Source organism: Pipra filicauda, unplaced genomic scaffold, assembly GCF_003945595.2.
Source record: "Pipra filicauda isolate LSUMZ 115617 unplaced genomic scaffold, ASM394559v2 scaffold65_size3143899_pilon, whole genome shotgun sequence".
Classification (NCBI taxonomy): domain Eukaryota; kingdom Metazoa; phylum Chordata; class Aves; order Passeriformes; family Pipridae; genus Pipra; species Pipra filicauda.
Window position 1 is genome coordinate 1,469,606 of NW_024104820.1, and position 23,907 is coordinate 1,493,512.

Here is a 23,907-nt window from a genome sequence, read left to right on the forward strand (position 1 = left end):
TGTTCATAGAAACAGATATGTAAATTATTGCTTGGATTCCAACAGCTACAGAGACAAAGCATTCTAGTTTTTTAAACGGGGCTCCTGATACTACAAACATATGGCATGAAAAGAACTCACCTAAGTCAACATATGCCATATAAAATGATTAGCAGCACCTTGCACAAAGGGCTTTCAAATAATTTCGTAAATTAAGGAGAACAGCATCAGTTGCCATGATTTTTCTTATACTAAGTCTTTTATACAAACACAGTTGCTTGAAAATAACTAATTACTAAATTCCATTAATATAATTAGAGTAATGAGAAGTTTAAGGCAACCTCTCAAATTCACAATCAAGGCGAAAGAAAGAAATGTGGTTTTTATTCCCAGTGCCTTAAAAGCATGTAGATTGTCTTGCACCAAAAAAAAAAAAAAATGCTGAGAAATGAATAAAGGTCATATCTGAAATCCAAGAAAATGAAAATGAAAAAAAAAAGGAAGCGATAACTATTGAGCTGGGCCCACACAAGTCTCAATTAAGAAGAAAATCATGAGCTTGACTGACAGAATTAAAATTTTAAATTTTTTTGAACGTGTGTGTATACAAGGTTATATTGAGTGAAAAATCACAAGAGTGTCTACATTAGGTATTGCTGTAAACCAGAATGCCACAGCAGGCTACCCTGGACTGCACTAGATATTTGTGCTCACTGTATACAAAGCGAGGAGGCCAAGAAGCTACCAAGGGTAATCCAGTAAACTACATAGTGTTTGAGCAGACCAGAGCAAGCCAATAAGAAAACCCACACGTACATAAGTGTTTGGCCTCTTCCTTCTCATCTTCCTCTTTCCTCCCCTCAAGCACCATGCTGCTCTGGGCAGGCAGGGAGCTAACAGAGGGGTCATACTGGGTAGGGTACAGAGGGTTTCTTTCCTTCCCCAGCCAGGGAGGTTCAGTCCTGCAGTCTCCAGGCAGGACTGTGTTTCCCACTCCACATTGTGGGGGCATCCCAGTGCTGGGGAGCAGAAAGCTGCAGCCTATGCTGCAGTGTACCCAGCTAAGAAGGAAAAAGTCTTGGAAAACATAAGCAAGTAAGAGAGAATAAATGCTTCAGCTTAGTCCTCAAGGTAATTTGTCAAAAGATACCTGGATTACAGGTGTTTTAATCAAATTTCTAACACAAATGTAGTTTAGTGAATATGCTTTCATTTCCCTGATCTCCACCAAATACCTTAGCCACTAGCTTGCTACATAAAAAGTGGAAGGTGGAAGTGGGAGGATGACAATATTTTCCAGGAAAAGTGGCTGCATGTGTTACTCATGCCTAACAGATGGGGCTCCTGCAAGGGATAAGGCAGAAAGGAGAGAAGCATGTCTGCTGCTCTGCTTGGCACTCCCGTCTGGGCTCTGCTGAAGGGGAGATGTGGGGTGAGGTGCTGCAGGAAAACAGGGTTTTCCTCTTCCTGCCTGCTGAGGCTCAGTTTAGGCAGAATTCAGATGGCTTTTAATGTACACACATGTCCAAGTGGTATTGACAGATACAATGCCATGTTTGGGAACTTCAGCATAACCAACATCTATTTATAATGAACTAACATCTCCTGAAATGCAATACTATAATTATGTGAAAATATAAAACAGATAGTGTCATTTAAAAATGCTAAATAGCACATAAAAATATCTACATCCTCCCCTATTTCTCTGGGCTAGCAAAACAATAGCATTCATGGAATGATGCTTCTTATGCCAAGTTTAAACTGGAAGTAAATTTTAATGGCCTATGACTGGAAAAGATTGAAATCAGCAGATTGCAGCTGAAATAAGTGGTTGAGCACTGCACAGGGGAGAGCTGCACTGAGATGGAGATGACTGTGCCAGGCAGAAGTGGAGCAGCTCCAGAAGGTGCCATGCAGTACCATGGCGCGGCTCCCATCATTAGGCTTCCCTACACTCTGTTAAGGAGTAATTGGGATAGTAAAACTGGGCAAAGAAGTAGTCTAAAATTTATATTGCCCAGGGGACCAAGCAAGTCTCTCTGCCTAGTTCAGAAGGGATATCATCACATCAGGTTGGCACTAACTTGGGTACTTTTGTACCGCGCCTCATTACTCAGTGCAGTGCTACAGACTTTTACAGCTCTGGTACATACATAGGCACTAAGTAAGTGTTCCCTAGGTCTGTTGTTTTTTTACAGAACAAACATAAATAAAAATGTTCAACATTTCTCACAGATAGAATATGGAACTACTCTATCACTGGCTATTCAACCCCTCCTGCTGATGGTGTGCCACTCGCAAAACATTTGCGTATTCACTGAGTGGGAGAGATACTGACTCTGCAGCCTGATGCTTAGAGTGGGAGGCAAAACACATGGATTCCAGTTCCTTCTCCAGGGAAAGTTTAATTATTATGCGAAGTGCGTACGACTCAGCAGGACCAACCAACAACCATCCTAAAGGTGATCATAGCCCTGTCATGGGGATGGAAATTATGAGTTCATACCAGAGAACAGGAGTGAACCCAGACTTCTTTGCATTCTGCTTAAACAACTCAGGCCCATAATCTTGGATAAAATGAGGATAGAGATACCAACTTTTAATCAGTTGGTGAGCCCAGGAGAAAGAAAAAAACCTGTATCCATTCAGCCTACAGTGTGAATAGTTTTAAGACATGCAGATTGTACTCTGCTTTTAAGCAAACAGCCAACTGGCTAAAAATATTGGTTTTTATATTGATATCTGTAACCTTAAAAATTATTCTAATACATTGCTATATTCCTTTGTCTCTAGCATGTTTTGTTTCAATATAATTACCAATTACACATATTTCTGTGAAGTATTATGATAAAATATAGGAACATGTTGCTGGGAGTTATCTCTAATTTACAGAAATTAAGATTTTTTCCCTCCATATATCATGGGATCATAGAATCAGCCGGGTTGGAAAGGACCTCTGAGATCAAGTCTAACCCTTGATCCATTGAAAACACTCAGGAAATTTCATTAAAATACTTTGTCAATACTGTATCAAAAACTTATTTGCAAGTTATAATACTGGAAAGTTAGGACCAAACTTCTAATCCAGAACTACCTAAAGAATTCATTAAGGAAACTCTCACCTTATATGTTAAGAAAATCTTGGCTGGCCTAGCAGGATAAAAGAGCATTTTGGGACATGTGAGATTGATAAATTATAACCGGTTCAGGAACTTCATGCTACTCTTTCCCCATTTGTGTGCAAATAGAAGTGTAGCTACATCCTCATGAAAACCCCAAACCTCTTATCTGCTATATTAATTACAGCATTCTGGTTTAAGGCAGGTTTAGGTTTAACAGATTAAAATATCTGAAGATTTAATGCCTGAAAGTGAGAGTTATGGACATTTGTCCCAGCTACCTTGAAGATAAAATTAAAAAAGGAACAATCAGGATTTTCCACAACACACTGAACACCTTTTCTGTTTTCTTTAACTATATTAGATCCTGGAACACACTCTTGGTTAAATCCCAGTTTTGCATTCCTGTTTCCTGGCCTCTGGAAGTAAGGAGGGATTTTTATGAGGCCTAGCTAGCACTCTTTTAAGTTTATCTTTGATTTATAGTTGGGGAAGTATTTACTTCAAACAACTGTCATTAAATTACCAAACATGGAGAAGACATAATAACATTTCATATATGGATATAATATATAGTGTGTATTCATATATATATATATATAGAAACAAAACAAATAAATTGTTACCATAGTTTCAAGCATTCAACTGGCTTTTTACACAAATATCAAGAAAATAAAAATATGAGGCTGAAATTTGCACAGGAAATCCACTACTATTTCTTCAAGCATTTATATTTCATTTTCAGAAGACAAAACTTTGGAATATCAACCTAATGATGTAAATGGGAGCTCTATACGTTTTCTATAGACAACTTTCCAAAGGTTGGCACTCAATTGCACATGCAAACTGTATGTAATTGCACATGTAATGCCTGACAGGTTATTGCATGTGCACAGAGAAAGCAAATAAACAGATTCCCAGGCATGTGACTGCAATTGATTTAACACATACAGGATGACATATTTTACATCAACATTCATACATCTGTGTCAGAATATGCAGATTAGGTGCACATACCTTAGAAGTATACAGTAGAATACCTAATCTTTAGCGTTTACTTGTCAATGTCAACTCTATTTTTAGAATTACTTGAAAATAAATAAGGAAAACCAGCAAGGTTTTTTAAAAGAAAGACTTAGCAACACAGTACAGGATCAGCTTTTGTCTATCCGTGAGCCAGATGCAAGAAACACACAGTGGTTCTGTGAGGTACAATAAAGCACTGAACACAAAACAGCAGGAAAAGTAATTTGCAAGCTTGTATACATACCTAAAACATCTGGAAAAGGAGAGCATTAATGAAGCAAAGAATGGAAAAAGCCAAGACAATCAGGTTTTGTACGAAGCATACAGCATGAGGTAAGGTTATAACAAGTGTAACATACACAGAAAAAGGTTTGGGTTCTTTTGACAGAGAAATGCAGCAAAAGCACAAAGCTGGTTCAGCAGTTTCTGCAAATGGCATGTATCCATATAAAAATTTAACTAAGCCAACTGGGGCTGATTTTCAGGTGAATGAGATTTAACCATGTACTGTACCTTGTTGGAGAAAAAAATTCTGTTCAAAATGACAGATTTCTTCCAGGCTTTTAAAGAAATTAATCATTTGCCCTTTCCTTAAATTTAGTTCTAGCATCTCACATGTTAAACATGTATTGACAAGCAAACATTTCTCTTTATATACAAAACAATTTTTCACATAGGAGAGGAATAAGACTGTACTGTCCTCCTAAATCTTTACAAGTCAAACACTATTTTTTAAAAATTCTTGATAACATTAATTTTGTACTAGATATGCAGTGGTAGCATTGGTTTCCAATGATTCAAATCCCAAGTCTATTTTTAACTGATTCCATTACAAAAGCAAACTGTCAGTCGATAGGTGTATGTAGCATTAAGCTGATTGAGACTACCCTATAATCCTGTATATCCAGTTCCTCGTGGCTATTCCTACTCCTGGTTATCACATTGTTTGTCTCTGCCTCTTTGAAATTAATTCTGGGTTATCTATTAAATCAGTTCCAAATAATAGTGCTCACTTCACTGTTTTCTGTGCTATCTACAATTATGAACAATATACACAATATCACAGATCTACATTGGGTGATAAGGTAAGAGTTCTCAAAAAGGGGGTTATTTATTTCTCAGAAAAAAAGTATTTGGTATTAATATATCAAGCACACTACCTTTGTAACATATTAAGTAATTGACAGAACACTTATTAAAATAATACTTAAAACCCAACAATATATTTTCAAAAGTCTAAGAAATAGCCTTCTCTGCTGCAGTTAAAATGCTGGTCACAAATGTGAGCATAAGTGAGGGATAAATCAGTGGCCTGGCTGTCTAGCTGCGTGAGGTACCACTTCACAAAGGTGGGTGAGTAAAGGAATAGTTTCCCATTGAATCTAAAAGGAGGTAGGGATTTGGATTAACATAAAGCAGTTCTGGGGAGCTGTATTTGCTATAATAAACAGCCACTGAAAAGAAGCCATTGAGTAATTTAATATCTCTTCATTGTCAAATATGTGTTTCAGATCTCATTTAGAACACATGGTTCTAATCTTTCTCTGAAAAGAGAATGAATAAACTATTTATGGGCTACTTTATGGAACTTACTGTGGTGGTACTTCATTGACCCAATAAAACAATTTTTCACTTTGAAACATCCTGGTTAGGTGAGAAGCTGGAATTATTCATATTTTCCAGATAGAAAATTGAATTACAAAGAATAATCAGAGGTTATGAATAATTTGGGGGGATTCCATTTCAGAAATGGAAATCCTGATTTCTGGGGATTCTTTCTTCCAAAATGGAACATAACCTTGAAGCTTCTTTTAGAAGTCAGTACTAAGACTCAGGACATTCCTGATGCTGCTCGGTACTGTCAGTACAGGATACCAGTACTGATCTGAGAGGAGGGAAGAATTCTTTGAGCTAGGCTTGGAATGACAAGAATACCTCCGAAGTTAAATGTCAGCAAAGAGAAGAGCCTAAAATAAGAGGATTTCTGGGGAATGAGAAGTCACAAGGCTGGTATTTCACAAGGTGCCCAACAGAAGCTCCAGTAGTCCATAGGACAACCTGGTTTCCATCTTCCTTTTCCAACTCAATGTATTACCATGTAACATGCTGATTTTAATGGCATAACCTATTGTTGACAGGTTCAATGCTTGTATCTCTGTTTCAGCTACAATACTTAGTACTTCTAAAAAACATGCTTGAAGCATGCAGAAAACATGAGGGAAAAATAGCCATCTTTATAAAGTCTGTAAATAACTAGTCCAATACTATACAACATTTCTGTATCAGAAGCAGCAAAAGCCACTATTGCACTGGGCTCTTCAGTTAATTCAGTAAAAAGGGAGTCTCCTTTTGTACCCTTCAGCACTGCACCTCATCTCTGACTTGGTAAGCCATGACAGCCAGTGACAGGATGGGAGTCAGCGTGGAGGAACCCAGCAGGAAGGGAAGGAGGGGGATGCTCCTTCCCTCTGTGCCTCCATCCTCTGCTGGCACCCACCCTGGCTTGAGGCACCGGCAGTCACCCCGGTACATGGCATACTCTGCACTGCCTTGGTGAGCTTTAAAGGCTGTCATCTCTGGCACTAAGCCTTCAGTGGTGTCAAGGGGCTACTCGTTGGCCCTGGGTGAGTGTGCCCGCTGCTGGGATTCAGAAGAGAGGCCCATGGCACACTGTGCTGCAGTGCTGTAGCTTGCAGGCCATCAGATACAGCAGATCCCCCTCTCACTGGGGTCATCCCATTTTTCAACAGAGAATTAACACCTGATGAACCACAGAGATAAACCAGTGCTCAGTACGCTTAAGACTGAAATTTAAATCCCTTTCCAAAACAGGAATATAAACTGAAAATGTCCTGTTGTGTTTTTAGAGAGTTTCATTCGCCTTCCTGATGTTTCTTGCCCCATACACTGTCAAAGTTAATATGGGGAAATAAGGGAAATAGCAATATACTGAACAATTCCAATTCCCCACATTAGTTTGCATATTTTTTTCAAGAAAACTAAGGCAGAGGATTGGTGGAAAAGTAGTGTGCAAACACTTAAACAAAGACTGAATCACAGCATACATAAACCTAAAGCTACTAAGAAGCTACACAGTTAGCCTTCTTACTATCACTTCCTAACCTTTATTTTTCACAACTTGAATTGTAAATTATTAAAAGAATAATATTCTTTTAACAGGATTTAATAGGATTTTTTGTTGGCTTACAGCAAATTTGTCACACAAACTAAAGAAAAAAAAATCCACTATATGGTGTGAAATTGCCACTCACCTCTTCTACTTCAGCCAACTAAACACTCAAAGAAGAGGTATGTTGTTGTCTTCCTTGTGAACCGCTGCTAGGAGAGGCCACCTACCATCAGATTACAAAGACATTTTCTGAGTCTGCCTCTTATTTCTACCTTGAGGTACATTTCAGGTAAGGAAGGAAACAGGCTGTTACACTTCTTGTACTTTTTTAATTTTGCCTTGCGCAATGGTTTTCCCACTGTCTTACAAAAGCAGTTACCTTTTCGGACTCCAGCTTATTTTATTTTATACCAGTTTTCCTTCCAACACACTGCTGCCACATCATTTCTCTGCCTGACTTCCTTCCTGGCTGGTTTTTGTTTTTTTTGTCCTTCCATGGTTTACACCATGCCTTGAACAACTATCCCAACTCCTTCTCCATAACTCCAACCTTTTCCATAATGGATTTTCACTACTTGCCTTCCTCCCTGAGCCTGGTCAGCCACCTCTTCCTCCAGGTAAACATCTTCAAAGAAAATGTCTTTTTATGCCATATTCCATGCTGCACAGCAAAGTAGGGATTGCAACTTGAAAGATGAGCATCTTTCCACTTTAGTTCTGCTTGGCTGACCTGATTCAATCTGCTGGGAGCAGGTTCTGCTCAGCATCATTGCTGGACCTTGCCCAAGAAAGGCTGAGTCTTTAGGCAATTCAGATGCAAAGCTTGGCATGTCTTAATGGCAGCTTCTAACAATTTGGTAGTTTTCTTGTTATTTTCATTAAAAATGCCCACAAATATGTAACTGAAATTTCATTCAATTCACTAGCAAATTTCAAAACCCTGTTAGTTTACTGGAACTACAGAAGTGTTACAGCTTCTGAAAAAAAAGGTTTTGAGAATATTTTGGCATAGGTAAAATTAATTTTTGCCCTAACTCCATGGTTAAAATGACTCAGTTGCTCTATCTAATATTTCCCAAGATACTTCAGAATTACTTTGTAAATCAGTTAATTTTTAGAACAATTATAAGCAAATGAAGACCTGATATGTAGCAGGAAATCTTAATTAATAATAACAGGCCTGTTACAAAAACTAGAGAGACATATCTATCTATACACATATTTACATATACACATAATTCCTGTCGTCTTTGAGTCTCTCCAACTGAAGTTCTGTCAGAACTTCCATTTTAAATACCTCTATCTAAAAAAGTACCTTGACACAAAGAAAAGATGTTGATGCTCTCAAGGGTAAGGTTCTACATGAGAAGAAGGTGTACAAGATTGGGCAGCATTTAATTTTTATAAAATTTTTTTCCTGTATACATTTTTGTGAGAGCTGTTTTACACATGTGAGAATATTTTAGCATGAGGAATAGATGATATGCTTTTTACTGCTGCATATATTTGTGCAATATTACAAAATTGCACACACTTTGATGATCAGGTTGGGAACTCAATCATCATGATTCTGTTCATTCCATGACTGGGTGACCTCCATCCTTATTACCAATTTTCAGTTCTATTCAAAACAAGTGACACTTCATATTTTCAGTAGATTATTAAACAGACTTTGGTTACAAGACTGAAATTCACATAAAAGAATATTTTTGTGTGTAAAGATATTAATTATGTTGTTACAGTACATTGCGTTTTGCTATTTGAAAACACTTAAAATAAGACACTCCTGGAAGCTATCAGACTACTTGCAAGCAAAAATTCAGACTCCACGTAGCTGAGAGCAAAGGTTTTAAGAAGTAAATTTTCAAGAAAGGGAGGTAAAACTTTTTAAGGCAGAGAAGCTTTTTCTAAGAAGGACAACTATATTAGGCAAGCGTTAAACATTCAGTCATGGCACAGGTGGAGTCAGAAATTTTTTTGTAACAAAACTGATAAAGAATCCACTTAATAGGATGAATGAAATTCCTTTCCTGTTCCACAAAATTTACAAGTTTTCAAGATACAATGCTGTGTTTGGGGGAAACCAAGCTCTCTCGAAGGGTACTAAGAGGAACCTGCAGCAACGTAAAGGCAGAAGGATGACTAGAGCATTCACCTGTGATCTAGCAAGTTCCTCCTTTTTTTTGTATTTGACTGGGGAATTGAACAGGACTTTTTAGGGGACTTGTGTCCCATATCTCAGCTGGGTGCCCTAACAAAAGTATATAGACTCCTAGCAGAATTCATCTTATATTCCTAGAACAGTTTAAGTTGGAAGGAACCTTAAAGATAGATCATCTAGCTCCAACCTCACTGCATGGGCAGAGAACCTTCCACTATACCTTCTAGCTAGCTCCAGGTGTCTCTACACAGGAAATGCACTAGTGGTAGCAGCAGAGTCCTGGATATAAAAGACCTCACACTATAAGATCAGTCAGGAATTACGACTCCCAGGTGTCCACCTTTTCCTCTTTGCTCTAAGGACACCTTATGACGACAAGCTCCAGTGGAGACACCTGTATTGCAGATGGTAACATTTAGTTACAACTTCCCAGCTAAGCTTGTTTTTTTTTCTGGCTAATAAATGTTTAATTATTTATACAACTGGACAAGCTTCACTACAAAATGACTCATGTAAGATGACAGACGTGTATGCTATGAACCTAGCTATACAGTTTTTAAGAAACATTTAAAAAATATTTTAAAAACACTTTTGCATCCTTCTTTTTTTGTACCAACCTCAGGATTAGTTTAAACTGATACAAAATTCATAAAATGTGTACCTCGATAACTTTTTTCAGGCCTCATATCAGTAGCTGTCATTACTAATAATCTTATCAAAGATAATGCACAATATAATAACATCCATATAATTCCAAGTATTTGAAAACTGTTACTTTTTTTGAACTGGAAGAACATGTCTTCAGATTTTATATGGATGGTTACTTCTCCCCATCAAGGCAAGCAGCAAAACATTGAAACTGAGCATAAGCAGGATAAACAAAAATCAGGACTTTATGAAGTTTGCATGGTAGCGATTTTAAAATGATTTCTAGTGGCAGGATTTCTGGATGATGGGAATTGTGATTTTCTCACAGCAGAGAGAAGGCTATTTTTAGCTTACTCATATGAATTGAGAGTCGTATACTTTACAGGCAATTTGCAGATAGCATCATTACAGGTACTTACCTAAGCTTGATCTCGTGTTGGATCGCTCTATTATCGCGTGCTTACTGGGATTGTTTAACACTGAGCGTTTGGCAAGCGAGATGTCTGCTGTGACTCGTGTAATTGATATACTGCAACAATAAAGACAGTAAGATAGTACAGAATGTTACTTCATTTAACACTAGAAGATGGCTAAGACCATAGGAAAATTACTTCTTCTCAGAAGAACAGTATGCTTCCCATAATGGGAACAGAGGAAAAACTTTGTCTAACTAATACTGCTACAAGAACTATTGATAAGACATCATCCTTCTGTACAGTCCTGAAATGCAGTATGACCACTGCCTGCAAAGCTACACATGCCTGGGGAGAGGGGAAGCAGGAGAAGGTCAGAGATGTGCTGCAGAAGATGGGACTTCCCTGGAGTGCCTGGGTCCAATGAGTCCGTGCAAAGTCTGACTTTGCACAACTATGCCCAGTATGAAAAGGCTGGTTTCTCTTTTCCCCAATTTCTTGAATGGTACTGAATGACAAGCTGGCATATTTTAGCCATACGTATAAGACATATGGGGATAAAATGGTAACGGTAAGTCTTAGCAGGGAAACTAATACATCAATATAATCTATTTATTTATTTAAATTTTATTGTTCAGTTTACTAGCATGTGTTTTTTAACAGAGTGTAAGAGTTACCTATGATTTTCCAGAAAGATCCAGCAATATGCTGGCCACCTAAAAATGGGAACTGTAACACAGAGAAACATGTACTTGAAAACTGGCACGCTCAGTTTTGTGTTTATGAGGAAAGATGGGCCAAGAAAGAAGTGGTTACTTTCAGTTTGCTACATAACCTTCTGCATATTCTTCATCCTAGGAAAACAGTTACTTTGGTTTGTTTCGCATTACAGGGTCAAAATACACTCTTAAGTTCCCTTTCAAATTCTGGTCTAACGGGGTTCAGAGGTCACATTTTTCCAGTGCTGAAAGTTAAATCAGACTGATGATATTCCCTTGTTCTTCCTTGTAGGATTTTACTTGCAATTGAAAAGGAGGAAATGGATTTGCTAAGAACAGGGAGGGCTCCTCTCTAGCAAGCACTGTCAGATGCTGTTTGTTCGTACGAAATGTAATCCAACAGGTCATTTCCCAGTGAGCTTAACATGTGTATACCCTTATCTAAAACCCTAAAAATTGTAACAAAGCCAGAAGTTAATATGGAAAAGCAGAATTATTTGGACAATACAGATCAGTAATGTAATTTTGGAAATTTAGACATGATTTAACTTAAACTAAAAACGTAACCAAAGATTGTGATTTCTGGTACAGCTCCTCACAGATAATGCCATTTGTCTTAAAAATAAATCAAACTCATATTGGGGTAGTCATCAGTTATATTTATTTGTTAATGGATATACACTAGAAACTTCTACAACTTTTTGGGTTTTTGGTTTGATTTTGATCTTTTTTCCTGCCAGTCTTCCTTCCTACATGTAATAGAAATTTTTTGTCCTTTTTAAATGCAATTATGGTATATTGAACCAAGCCAGATTTATCAGTCTATTTTTCTATCTATGAAAAATGCTATTTTTCATTTTAACGTCTTTCTAAGGTCATTTTAATGTCTTTTGAGACATGTCTCACCAGAATGACCAAGTCTGCTCCCAAAACAAAGGACATGTATGTTCATATTGCGAAACAATTGCAATGAGAGCAGGGACAGCAGTGTGGCAGCTGAAAGCAGTAGTATGAATCTAAGAACCTCCTGTACAAATTTGTTCAGGACCTTGATTACCAATTCAGATTGCTAATAAAGTTTGGAATGATTCAAATCTGCTATTGTATTCAGAGTATTTGTGGATTCACCCTGCCTCAATGAGATCTACAACTGAAAATCAGAAATTCTCTAAAATACCTAAAGACATAAAAACACAGTATTTTTTTTTTGCTTGCAACAACCACTGTTTTGTTAACTTCCAGTCCTGAAGGTATGCGTTTAAGGTTTGACGACCCTGAATAATATAAAGAGGGATTTATAAGTGGTTAGGTATCAACATCACTATTCTGACTGAGAAAATCCAACGGCTTAAACAACAATGCATTTTAAAGAGCTGAAGCTATTGACAAAAAACCTCAAGCTCCCTCTTCAAAGTTTTGACTGGACAGATAGAATAGTGTTACTGATCTGTCCACTTCCAAACTAAATAGAAAGTTACAGATATTATAACACCTTCCTGTTCTTTCAATTTTCCCCCCACAATGTCAACCCATTAGTGCATATTAGTCTGTAGCTTGATCCAGTCACAAAAAACGTGTGGAAAATGCACCTGATGTCTCTGCTCCGTGGGTCCGTGATGTTTGAGCTACAGATCATGCTGCTGCTTTTAGAGGCAGATTATCATTTGACACATGTACTACAGTAATGTCTGAGGGCTCAAACACAATCTGAGTGGACCTTGCCTAGTCTGCTGCCACAGCGCTCAGATCAGAACCCAGCGAGTGCAGCTCGTCTGCTACCAAGGGTGACCATATTTCAGCAAAGTGGGGGACTGCCTTACCCCTGCATCCCAGTCCTTCTGAAACTTCCCACTACAGAGCCCAGAAGTACTGTCAAACCAAGATCCTATCTTGAGGGATCAAATTTGGATTTGACAATCCCATGTATTAGATAGTCAGAATCTCATAACACTCTTTCCAAGTTTGATGCCAAGTAAAGAATTAGAGCTGAGGAGAAATGGTGGCTCTTGTCATTTTGCTCAGAACCTGAGAAGCACTGATGAGGTATCACTTGAAAAATATATAAAATAACTTTTTAATTTGTAGATAAATATCTAGCAATTTGGAGTGTGTATGTTGCAGTCATCAAGGAGACATCCTTTTTTCCACTCAAAGATACACCCCTGAACACTTCCCACTGCCACACAACCTCTGCATGTTCTGCCAAGGAAACTTTCAATACACACTAGAGTCCACTTATCAAGGAATTATCCATCATTCTTGATTTTCTACAATGTCATAATTTCTTAAAATCCTGGTAGTACCTAAACAGAACTTGAACTGAAGTATATTTACATTGCCAAGTACTTACCGCCCTTCGAATCTATGTTTTAAAAAATCAAATAATGCTTTTTGCATCATATCTGTTACCTAGAAGCAAACAAACAAAAAATTAATAATCATATAGGAAATTCATAGTACTTGATGCTAATAATATTATATAATAAAGCTGACAGTAAATCATATCTGAACAACAGGATCGGAATGCAATTTATTCTTCATCTCAATTCTGACATGAAGTAAAATACAAATAAGCGTCTACTTACTAGGAGTAAAAACTGTCTAGATATTTGCCTATGATATAAAATATCAAATACAAATGAAGCACAGTATTTTGGCAAATAAAACATTCTCAACAATCAATTACCTCATATCCCTTCAGAGAAGGCCCCACTAAAACTACTGGTCGCATAGAAGGCACTACATCATAGGGAGGGATGTGCTCTGTCTGCAAAACAGATAAAGTTTTCAGTGTCACAGTACCTAGAGAAAGTTTATACACTGTTTAGAACATTAGGAACTATGAATTTCCAGCGATGTCACCAACACAGGAATCTCTTTTAATTAACTTTTCCCAAGAACTTGTAGCACAAGATAAGGACATATGAGGTTCAGGGATTTGTTTTGAAAAAGTTTTTTTTTGGACTTTAGGTTTTCCCACTGTTTTCACATTTGCTCTGGATAGTTACAAAACTCTATTTCTCGGACATGCATATGTTCCTTTGCATAATTCTTAACTGGTAAATTGAAAAGGTTATTTCCAACAGCTAATGATTTGAAATGATTGACTCGAGAGATGTGACATCTGTTTCCCGCAAAAATTTTATGTAGGAAAATGATGAAAGGGAAAAATAAAACAAAATGGGATGGAAAAAGCATAACATCTCTTTTTTTAATGTTCAGATCTGCCCACTGCTTGACAAAACATTGTGACATCACTGCAAATTCCCACGGCAGCACTCATAATCTGACATCCACATTTGCATCCATGATTCAGTTGCAAAATGAAACCAAAATAATGACTGATTAAGTTAGTACTTCTAGAAAATTATCATAAACAGAGCTTGGGATAGCAATTTTTCCACTGTGGGAAGTTCCTGTCACTACCCAAGAATGGATCCTGTTAGTACAATATTTATCAAAGTACTTACTGATGTATCATGCACAATTTCTAAAAAGTATTTTAAAATACAAAGATAAAAAGATTACTTCCTTCCAAAGATTGCAAAGGTTTTATATTGTTATCATAATGCAATAGAAACAAATTAAACTGTTGGTTTGGGGTTTTTTTTCTTTGTTAATAAATGGCTATTTCAACATATATCAATCACCAAGAATGGGTCTTATCAGAAAAAGTTTTTTGTTCATATGGGAAGTTTTGGTTTATCTTTGGGAAAACATGATTGAAATCCAAATCCAGAAACATTTGAGTGATATGGAAAAAGGAATGCTGGATCTATTCTTCTAATGCTTACATAGTACAAATACATCAGTCAAGATAACAGAATACAGACACTGTTCATTGTTCTAGTACTCAATGTATCCCAAGGTGTTTCACAATAACATTAAAATAAGTATATACATTCCAAAACACAAACCCACAAAGACAGACATTAGTACAGTGACAGCACACGGTGCTACACAAGCAGCAGTCTAAAGCAGTCTAAAACATAGAAAATATTTTTGTGAATGTTCTTTAACATAATTTATTTTGGTTTTTGTTACCTGTAGTTTCACCAAATAATTAGTAACATAAGAATGAATACCAGTGCCCAAGGCATCATAAGCATGTGAAATGGATTTATTTTACACAGCACAGAAACTGACTCAACACATTTCAAAGCAAACCCCTGCAATTAAGGTGTGCCAGTATCAAAATGCAATCCTCCACTGTTCTTGCTAATATTATTAATAATCTGGTAAGTGTATTAGAGACAGATTCAATGAAAAATTCTTTACAGATATGCAAGTGCTTATAGAATGAGTGTCCTGATGCAACAGATTTTTGTCTTAATGTGACTAACTCAACTGAAGGCATACATGCTAGAAGTTGACCAGCTATTTGACAGTTAGGGCAGGCATAGAAATTACCTTATTTGATGGAATATGAATTATTCTTAAAATCTATTCTGTCAAAATGGGCATATTTTTTCTCTAATCTTTAAAGCTTGAAATAATGAAGCTCTCAGCAGAAAATTGAGTAAGAGTTATCTAATGGAAGCATTAAAGTTCTTTAATTTAGCATTAGAGAATCTAATGTCAGTGAGCTATACAGTTTTCACTGCAGATTTAAGTTCAAATAGTAACTCATCCTGAAAACCAGCAGTTTTGACACTATGGCTTTTGCTCAGTGGTTTGACTATGTAGATTAATTTGAAATGCCCATCCAGTACTTAATGCAACTTAATCACAAACCTCGCTATATCCAGTAATGATTCCGATATGGAAGAAAAGAGGCACCAGAGAGTAGAAGAAAGAGATGTGACTAACCACCATCCAGGTCTAAGGTGGTTCATCTAGAAGATGAACCTTTGAAAGATGCTTATGCAGACAGCATCCAATACATGTCAACATGTATTATTCTTCCTTATCATTTTTGTGTGGTTATAAATATGATTAAGTAATAAATTACTCAGAAACAAGAAACTGTTGTTGATTTCCATACCGGGCATAACAGACCCTACTGAAGCCAATGGTCATGACTTCGGAAATGAGAAGGATTCAATATTATTTAAAAGAGTTCAAGGAAAAAAGAGAGACAGAAACAAAGTTCTATTTACTAAACATGAAAGCATCCACGGCAGGGACAACAATGTCACTTGGCACTATTTATAGGCACTATAACAGTCTGTTATTACCTGTAGATTTAAGTGACTGGTTAAAAACAAGTGAATAAGAGCTATGAAGTCTAAAGGTTCTAAAACAACAAAAGTAGAAATATGGTATTTCACTGCATAGTTTGGTTGCTACCTAATGTCTTGCCAACTTATTCCAGCAAGATCCTAGAAATGTATTGCAGCTTGTTGTAACACAATGCCAATTGCATAATTCTTTAGTTATCTGGGTTATCTATGGAGAGACATTGGCTCTTCTGGAAACGACCAGTGCCATTTCCAATAGCTGAGATACTAAAAAGGTCTGACTGATGGGTGACAAGAACATTTGGCCGATAATTTATACATGACAACAGGAAAAACTCAAAGTAAACTGTCAAAACAAGTCTGAGGTTTTCCAATGGTGTTGTGCACCTGCAGATTTTGCACTTAGTGAACTGGAAGCTTAAATATGGACTAAACTAAAAATACAACAATTTTGATTATTCATTTTCTAAGTACAAACTGAGTATCTGATAGACTCCAATAATGATTTCAATAGACTGAGAAATAAAAAAAAATATAATTGAGAAAGATATAGAAAGAATAAACAGGCACTAGAGAGGTGAATTATATGGATTTTCTATAAATAATTTTCTCAAACTTTCAGAAGACCTTTCAAATGTGTTCTATTATTCCATCAAAAAGGATAAGTACTGTAGCAGAGTTTCACAGATACACTGAACTCTTGCCTGTTTTCTTGTACTGAATCCACTAACAGCTCAATACATCTCTTCCTCCTTAATTCTAGAATAGCTGCATTGTTAATCCGGAGTAACAATGCTAATGATGCCAGTGGCAGGATAAACACAGGCAATGTCAATATAAACTTACCGATTTCTGCTTCTGCTTAGCTACAGCAGCATGGAAAAGAAACAAAGAACAACAAAGCATGCATGTTATTGGCTTGTCAAAGGACGCAGACAGTTAACAGGACTAGAAATGTGACGCAGTGCAGGTGAGCAGGTGGACAGATGGGAGCTTGGAAGTCGGTGTTACCTTCTTAAAGAAGGGCATTCTTTTCTCTTTGGAGTGGGGTGATGTTACACTGTTTGCACTGGGTTTGGGGGAGCGATGGTTTGCTGGAATATCATTTTCTTCTGCATCTAAGCCAGTGGCATCTATGTCTATAGCTACATACAGACAAACAATTCAGAATTATCAGATGACAGGGAAAGTAAAGATAGGTTAAAAAAGGAAATTACGGGTAAAGAGAAATAAAACTGTCCAGAGTAATAAATAAATAAAAACTAAAAATCAACCATGAGAACAAAACACAATAAAACAAAGGGAATAATTTAAAGGTGCAGGACATTAGGATTAGAAGACAGAAAGTGATCTGTAACAGCTATTGTAACATTTACAAAATAGACCAATGGCCAGGTTTGTTCTTCTTACACCAGTGTAAATCCAAAGTAGTTCACTGGAATAGATAAGACTTTCACCAATGTAAACAACAGAACTTGGTCAAAACATTTGGATTGTTTTATAGCAATGAACCCTAGTTCCAAATGGGCATCATCAACTGAAATTTGAAATGTCACTAGCATGTCTATAAGAAATGAAGAAACAGCAGAAAAATCACTTTTGAAGACAAAATCATCCTGATATTGGTACAATAATATCTACATTTATCACAGGGTGGACTACAATTGGCATTTTCAACCCCTTTAACTAAAAATGCATTGTATCCATAAGACACATTTATTAGGAATAATTAAATTTGATCTACTAATAGTGAAAACTAAAATGAATGGGTAGCAGAAGAGCAGAAATTTATCCCAGCTTGACTCAGAGACATGGATCCTTTTGTAAAGAGTGAGGATGTAGACAGGGCAAAATGGAAGCAAATACAATAAACCACTGCTGTTCAACCTCTACTCCAAAAGAATATATGGCAAACAATACTTATAATGTAACTATGAATAGTTTACCCTCTTTAGCAAGTAAATAGTAACAGTTTCAATAAAAATCATCACAGACTCAGTAATAAATATAGTATCGAGACGCAAAGCCACGTTATCCTGAATGCTGAGTCCAACAGATACCTGCCAACTACATGTAAAACAAACCAAAACAAACCAAAACAAAAGGTTTCTTGTTTACTAGGATCAATTCTGATCTTAAGTAGTGATTTAAATTTGTCTTCAGAAAGCAGGTAGGTGCACAAAAGTGAACCAGAAGTGTGTTGTACAACATCACTCTTGTGTGTGAAGATTTTACCCACCTTTTAACGCACTCGGGTAACACAGGTTTATCTTGCCATGCCATTATGTCAAACTGAATCTACCACTAAATAGATCTGTAAGCAGAATCGTTTGCATTGACTTTATCCAAACCCTTAATTAATCATTGCAAACTATTATGAAACCATCTTAGTGACCTGCTTTCATCTGCTTGACGAGTGGGACATCAACTAATACAGTGGCATGTGGTATTAAATTATGTAACAAATAAATATTTCTGTCAAGCCTACATGCAGCTACTGATTTAAGAGACAACTGGAGCAGTGATTTCTTTTGTTTGTATAAAGTATATTTTCCCATTTGAATTATCCACATATCCCTGAGTCACTGTGCCTTTGAGCTCGCCCTTCCCAGGAAAGCCGGTGTGTAGATCCACATCCTGTTTCTATAATCCTGCTCCTAAAAACAGCCACAGAAGCCACGTAACATTTTCTTCTAGCAACACTGTTCCTTCATCCTCTTCATAAGTATAAAAAGAACATATTATCTTTTCTTGAATACAGGCCAGCACAGATGCTGTAAATCACTCATAATAAGGCATATTAAAACTCCTTCAGTATGTTCAACTAAAATTGTCAGTAAAGAGAAATCAGAGTTGTTAAGCTTTTCCTGTAAAAAAGAAATGCAGAACTTGATCAGCTAGATATCAATATCTCCTTTTCTCATTCTCAGTCTTCACACTATGTACATTCTTCTGTGACAGTTCTTATGCTGTTAATTATCTTTATTTCACTGTTTTTTCAAAAGTCATTTTCACCATTATGATCACTCAGTTTGGTGGCCCACAAGGACTGTATGAATTGATTACTATATCAATATAATATTGATTATTTAAATTGATATGAGCCTCCCTTTCATTTGTTTTTCACTGGGTCTTAGTCCTGTTTGTGGGTTTGATTTGATTTGGTTTTTTCTGTGGCCCTATTTTATACTGAAAAAAACCATCCCTGACTCAAGATTAAAAAATGAAATTAACTTGTTCAGTTAATATTCTTCAACCCATTAAAAAAATTATGTGTTTGCAAGTGTACTTTCAAAAAGAGGAGGTTTCGGAACGATAATTGAATTGTACTTCAAAATCACTTGAGTTCTTGTGTTAGTCACAAACTATGTCTCTTTCACCTTTTTTAGGATGTCTTAAGATAAGCAAAAAACTATTGTAGACTCAAAATCTTATGATCACAGAATCAGCTAATGTGCACTATTCATATCAATCTTCCAAATCTTCAATGTAACTGAATAAATTTTACCAGATTTCCTTCTTTCTCCAGAAAACCATGATTTTGAAAACTACCACCTGAAGAAACAGCTCAATGCAATGAAAATTACAGGATGGCTAGCAGTCAGCTGGTGACATAGGTATGCTATCTGTTCTCTTACCTCTAAATTCTGGGCAACTTTCTGGAAATATAAGTAATGATCTTCAAGTGGGTTTTGGATAGAAAACAATATTACAGCATTTCAGATGTTCTAACTATAAAATCACAATATAGGTCCAAAATAGATAAGTTTACTAAAAAAATGCAATTGTTGAAAAAGTTGGCCTTAACAGTAAACATAACAATTTAAAGTCATCATAAAATGGAAGATTAAGGTGTAGTCTACCCACTTGTGATGGACACACATTAATAAACTAAAAAATATTTTCAAAAAAAAGAGAACTTAAATGAAGCTGGAGTTTTGATAAACAAACTGCAATCATAATAAAGTTGGTTGTTATAAACAAATTCATGGTTTCACAAGAAAGACAGAAATATTTTTCAATTCATTTAATCAAATGAAGCTACTAACATAAAATAACTGAATTCCTCTGTCTCTGTTTTAATGTCCACGTATATTCCCTAAAATCTTCAGCCTGATTTTAAGACACCTGCTCAGTAGGCCAGGCTATGTATAAATGAATATGATTGGAAAATACATCTTTGCCCCAGCAGACAAGTCACTAGTAACATTCATTAATATCTTCTGCTTTCAGGTATTCAAAATGTACATGCAAAGATAAAACATCCAGCAATGCAGCAGCTGAATTCAATAGAATTTTTTTTCTATTGTAATCTGCTACGCTTTTTTCAAGGAGCTAATGCCAGCTTTCTCCACGAACTCGCCATGTATTTGCTTCATACCTCTTGAATCCAACCCACCTGAAGTTAAATCTATCTGTTGATGCTCTAAATGCAATAGTATTTGTGAAAAATTTGTCGAAGAAGGCAAAGAAATATCCAGTATCCTAGAATTATGTGAAGAACATTCTCAGAATTGTGAAACCAAAAGTTGCTGATGTTTTAAAAGACTGTCTTTCTTGATGCTACTGCAGAAACCTTTCAAGAATTTTCATTTTTATTGCTGCTTTTTCTCCTGTACCAGAAGGTATTTATTGTTCAGCAGGAGTGCTTTAACTATCCTACTGTAATGTAGTCTCACCAATTTATTATGGCTTTGCTATAAAACTCCATGGTAGAAGCAAAGAGGGAATATTGTGCCTGTCACTGCCTGAACTTGCTGGCATTGACTCCATTACTTCAAGTCTACCCAAACCAGCCTTACATGCTAGTGCAACACTAAGGTTCTACCTATGAAGTATAGGGAATAAGAAAAATAGAACTAAATCTATATCAATTTTAACAGATTAGGTTGATTGGCCTGTAAACCAAAGGGTTTACAACCTACTCACCAGATGATGGAGGCGTCGATTTTCTGGAGCTAGGAACGATGTCACCCAAACTGGATGAAGAGTTTCCTCCTGATTTACTGAAGTAAAGTAATAAATTAGTTTGAAGTTCTGTAGCTTTCTCAGTATTTATTCTAGTTTATTTATTACCTGCCTTCTAAATGAGGTGTTAGCTGTGAGACAAACAGCAGTTCTGGCAGTGGTATAAAATATACATCTCGCACAAAATGCACGTACTGCGGACTGAGGAAATGCAAACATCAATCATGCTCCTTGTGCTACTTCATGATCTTAATGTAATCCAGTTATTAATATGGTATATAATTATAGTTATTAATACTGGTATATAATTATTAATATTATAATCCATTACTAAGACTAATTCTTAAGCCAGTAAGCATATCTGTTTCCTTTGACTGAAGAGTTATTGATAAATCCCTAATGAAGATGTGACTGTGTTTGTCTACCTTTTTTCAATTTAATTGAAGTACAAATTCTTTTTGCTTTCTCAATACAAGATAGCACCTAGGAAAAAAAATCTCTCAAAGTTAAAGCAGTCTAGGGTTTTGTCACGTTCCGCTTTGTGAAAACCTACTCAAGTTATGAAAATCAAGCAATACTTTTAGTCATTTATTTCAGTTACCATAACGAGAAAAGCCCTGAAAAGTATGTAAGGAAGCCTACTTCACTCTTCAAATAATTCATGTGATAGTACTAGTTTCCACTTTCTCTATTTTAAAATATTAATAAGCATTAAGTTAATGCCTTTGTGGTGTAGGACAATGTTATCTTCGGTGAGAAGTTCTGGAGAATTTGGAAAGGGACCAAATCCCTGGGACAGATCTGGGTGTATCAGAAGTGTCCCAAGAGGAATAAGGAACCCAGCATCCTTCTGCTGAGGACAGCACACGCATGGGAAAGGCATTTCACAGCTGGCAAATGCAGCTGAGTGCTGTGGAATCGTGGTGTCCTCCTAACACAGACATGCTCTTCAAACACTCCAGCCCTTCCTGTTGAGGATGGACATTTTTGGAAAGCATTTTTGGCTTCCCAAATTGTTTCTAGTCCAGTTCAAGGTCTGTCCCACTCAGATACACTGGAAATATTTGTTTCCTATATACCTACAGGTTAACAATTGGTATTTGCTTCTACATGTGTTACTGGAAAGCTACTTTATTAAGAATTCTACAGCAAAGATGGCATTATTATTATCTTGCAGTATTGTTCAATACATAGATACTGACTCTTTTTCTTATGCAATGATGGTTGCAGTCAGACATAACAAATTACTTGACATGACATTTCCATCATAAAATGTAGCGGTTTTAAAAGCTGTATTTGTAGGCAATGAATTTGACAAGACCATTTTTTCCCCTAAGAACTAATGGGCACTGGCTTTGGCTTACAAATAAATTCATCTTAACATTTTCTCTAATTTATAAAATGAGCTTTAAAACGACTTATAAATAGCAAGATCATGAAAACAAGTAACAAATGCTACAGAATTTAGATAAATTATTTTTTAAGTCAAAAATTGTGCATGTACATTGTAAATGTACTAACTGAAAGGTATATCAGCAAATAATTTATGAAAAAAATGGACCAACTTCCATTGTAGGTCACCACAGATCAACAATTTAAATATCTACTTTTTCTCTAAAATAGCAACGACATTAAGTGTCTTATTAATTAATAATTTAACATGTAAAATATGTTATATATTCTATAATAACGTATAACCAATTATATATTAATTCCTTCATTATTTCAAAGTGTTTGTAACTGCCATTTACGATAATTAATCATACATACGAACAATACATAGCACTAATTTCCAAGTTGTTTCACAGACAATGCTACTATTTTTAATGATTTCTTGTTATTACCTGGAGTAGAATTTTCCTTGTTTTGCCTTTTGTTCATGCTGCAGCCTCATGTTTTCTAGTTTGACTGGACTTGGTATGAATCCTATTTCACAGCCTTCTTTTACCAATCGTCCTATCCACCAGTCATTATTAAATTTCTACAGATTAGAAAAAAAAAAAAAAGAAAACAGTAACATACTGAGAAATTACTAGATCCGGGATAATTTTGTTATTAGTTTTAATTTGCAGCTATGCCATTTTTTTTTAATTCTTCCCTGCACTTAATCACTCTGCTATGCTATTACGGCAGTGAAGAATTGTGGTAACATTCAGAAATACATTAAAATAGTTATTCCTTTTAAATTATTAAAATCCACAGTGCTTAAGCAGAAACCTTCCTTCATAGACTTTTTGTTTCCTTCTGGCTTTTGTTTTCACCCATTTCACCATCTTTATTTTTTCTTGCTTCCCAGTATTTTTCCCTCATACAGGAAAGTTGCTTTTGTTTTCCCTTCATGGTTCTCCTCGGAGAACATCAGAGACTTCTTCTGATCTACTCTGACCTACTGCTACAATTTTTATGACTCTGTAATAATCTATTGGTTTTACTCCATTATATTCAGTTCCCTATTCAAATTAAAAAATACTGCTTCTCAAACTCCCCCACTCCTCCAAAGTCACCAAAATCTTCTGAAATATGACCAAATTCTGCTGCTCATATATGCTCTACTGCATATAGCT

General features: G+C 36.1%; 1 protein-coding gene across 9 annotated transcripts in view; it reads right to left on the bottom strand.

Annotated features, from left to right (window-relative positions):
• Positions 1–23,907, bottom strand: part of CACNB2 (calcium voltage-gated channel auxiliary subunit beta 2) — a 250,893-nt gene that overhangs the window by 13,012 nt on the left and 213,974 nt on the right. For 7 of the 9 annotated variants that reach the window (XM_027720499.2, XM_027720498.2, XM_039388496.1 and 4 more), the window contains 6 exons: positions 23,188–23,324; positions 21,305–21,381; positions 17,387–17,520; positions 13,882–13,962; positions 13,546–13,604; positions 10,483–10,592 (listed from right to left, as the gene is read on the bottom strand). In XM_027720499.2, coding sequence (XP_027576300.1) covers positions 10,483–10,592; positions 13,546–13,604; positions 13,882–13,962; positions 17,387–17,520; positions 21,305–21,381; positions 23,188–23,324 — 598 coding nt within the window. Of the gene's footprint in view, positions 1–10,482; positions 10,593–13,545; positions 13,605–13,881; positions 13,963–17,221; positions 17,242–17,386; positions 17,521–21,304; positions 21,382–23,187; positions 23,325–23,907 lie in introns of all 9 variants that reach the window. The other 2 variants (XM_027720503.2, XM_027720501.2) reach the window with 1 other exon arrangement.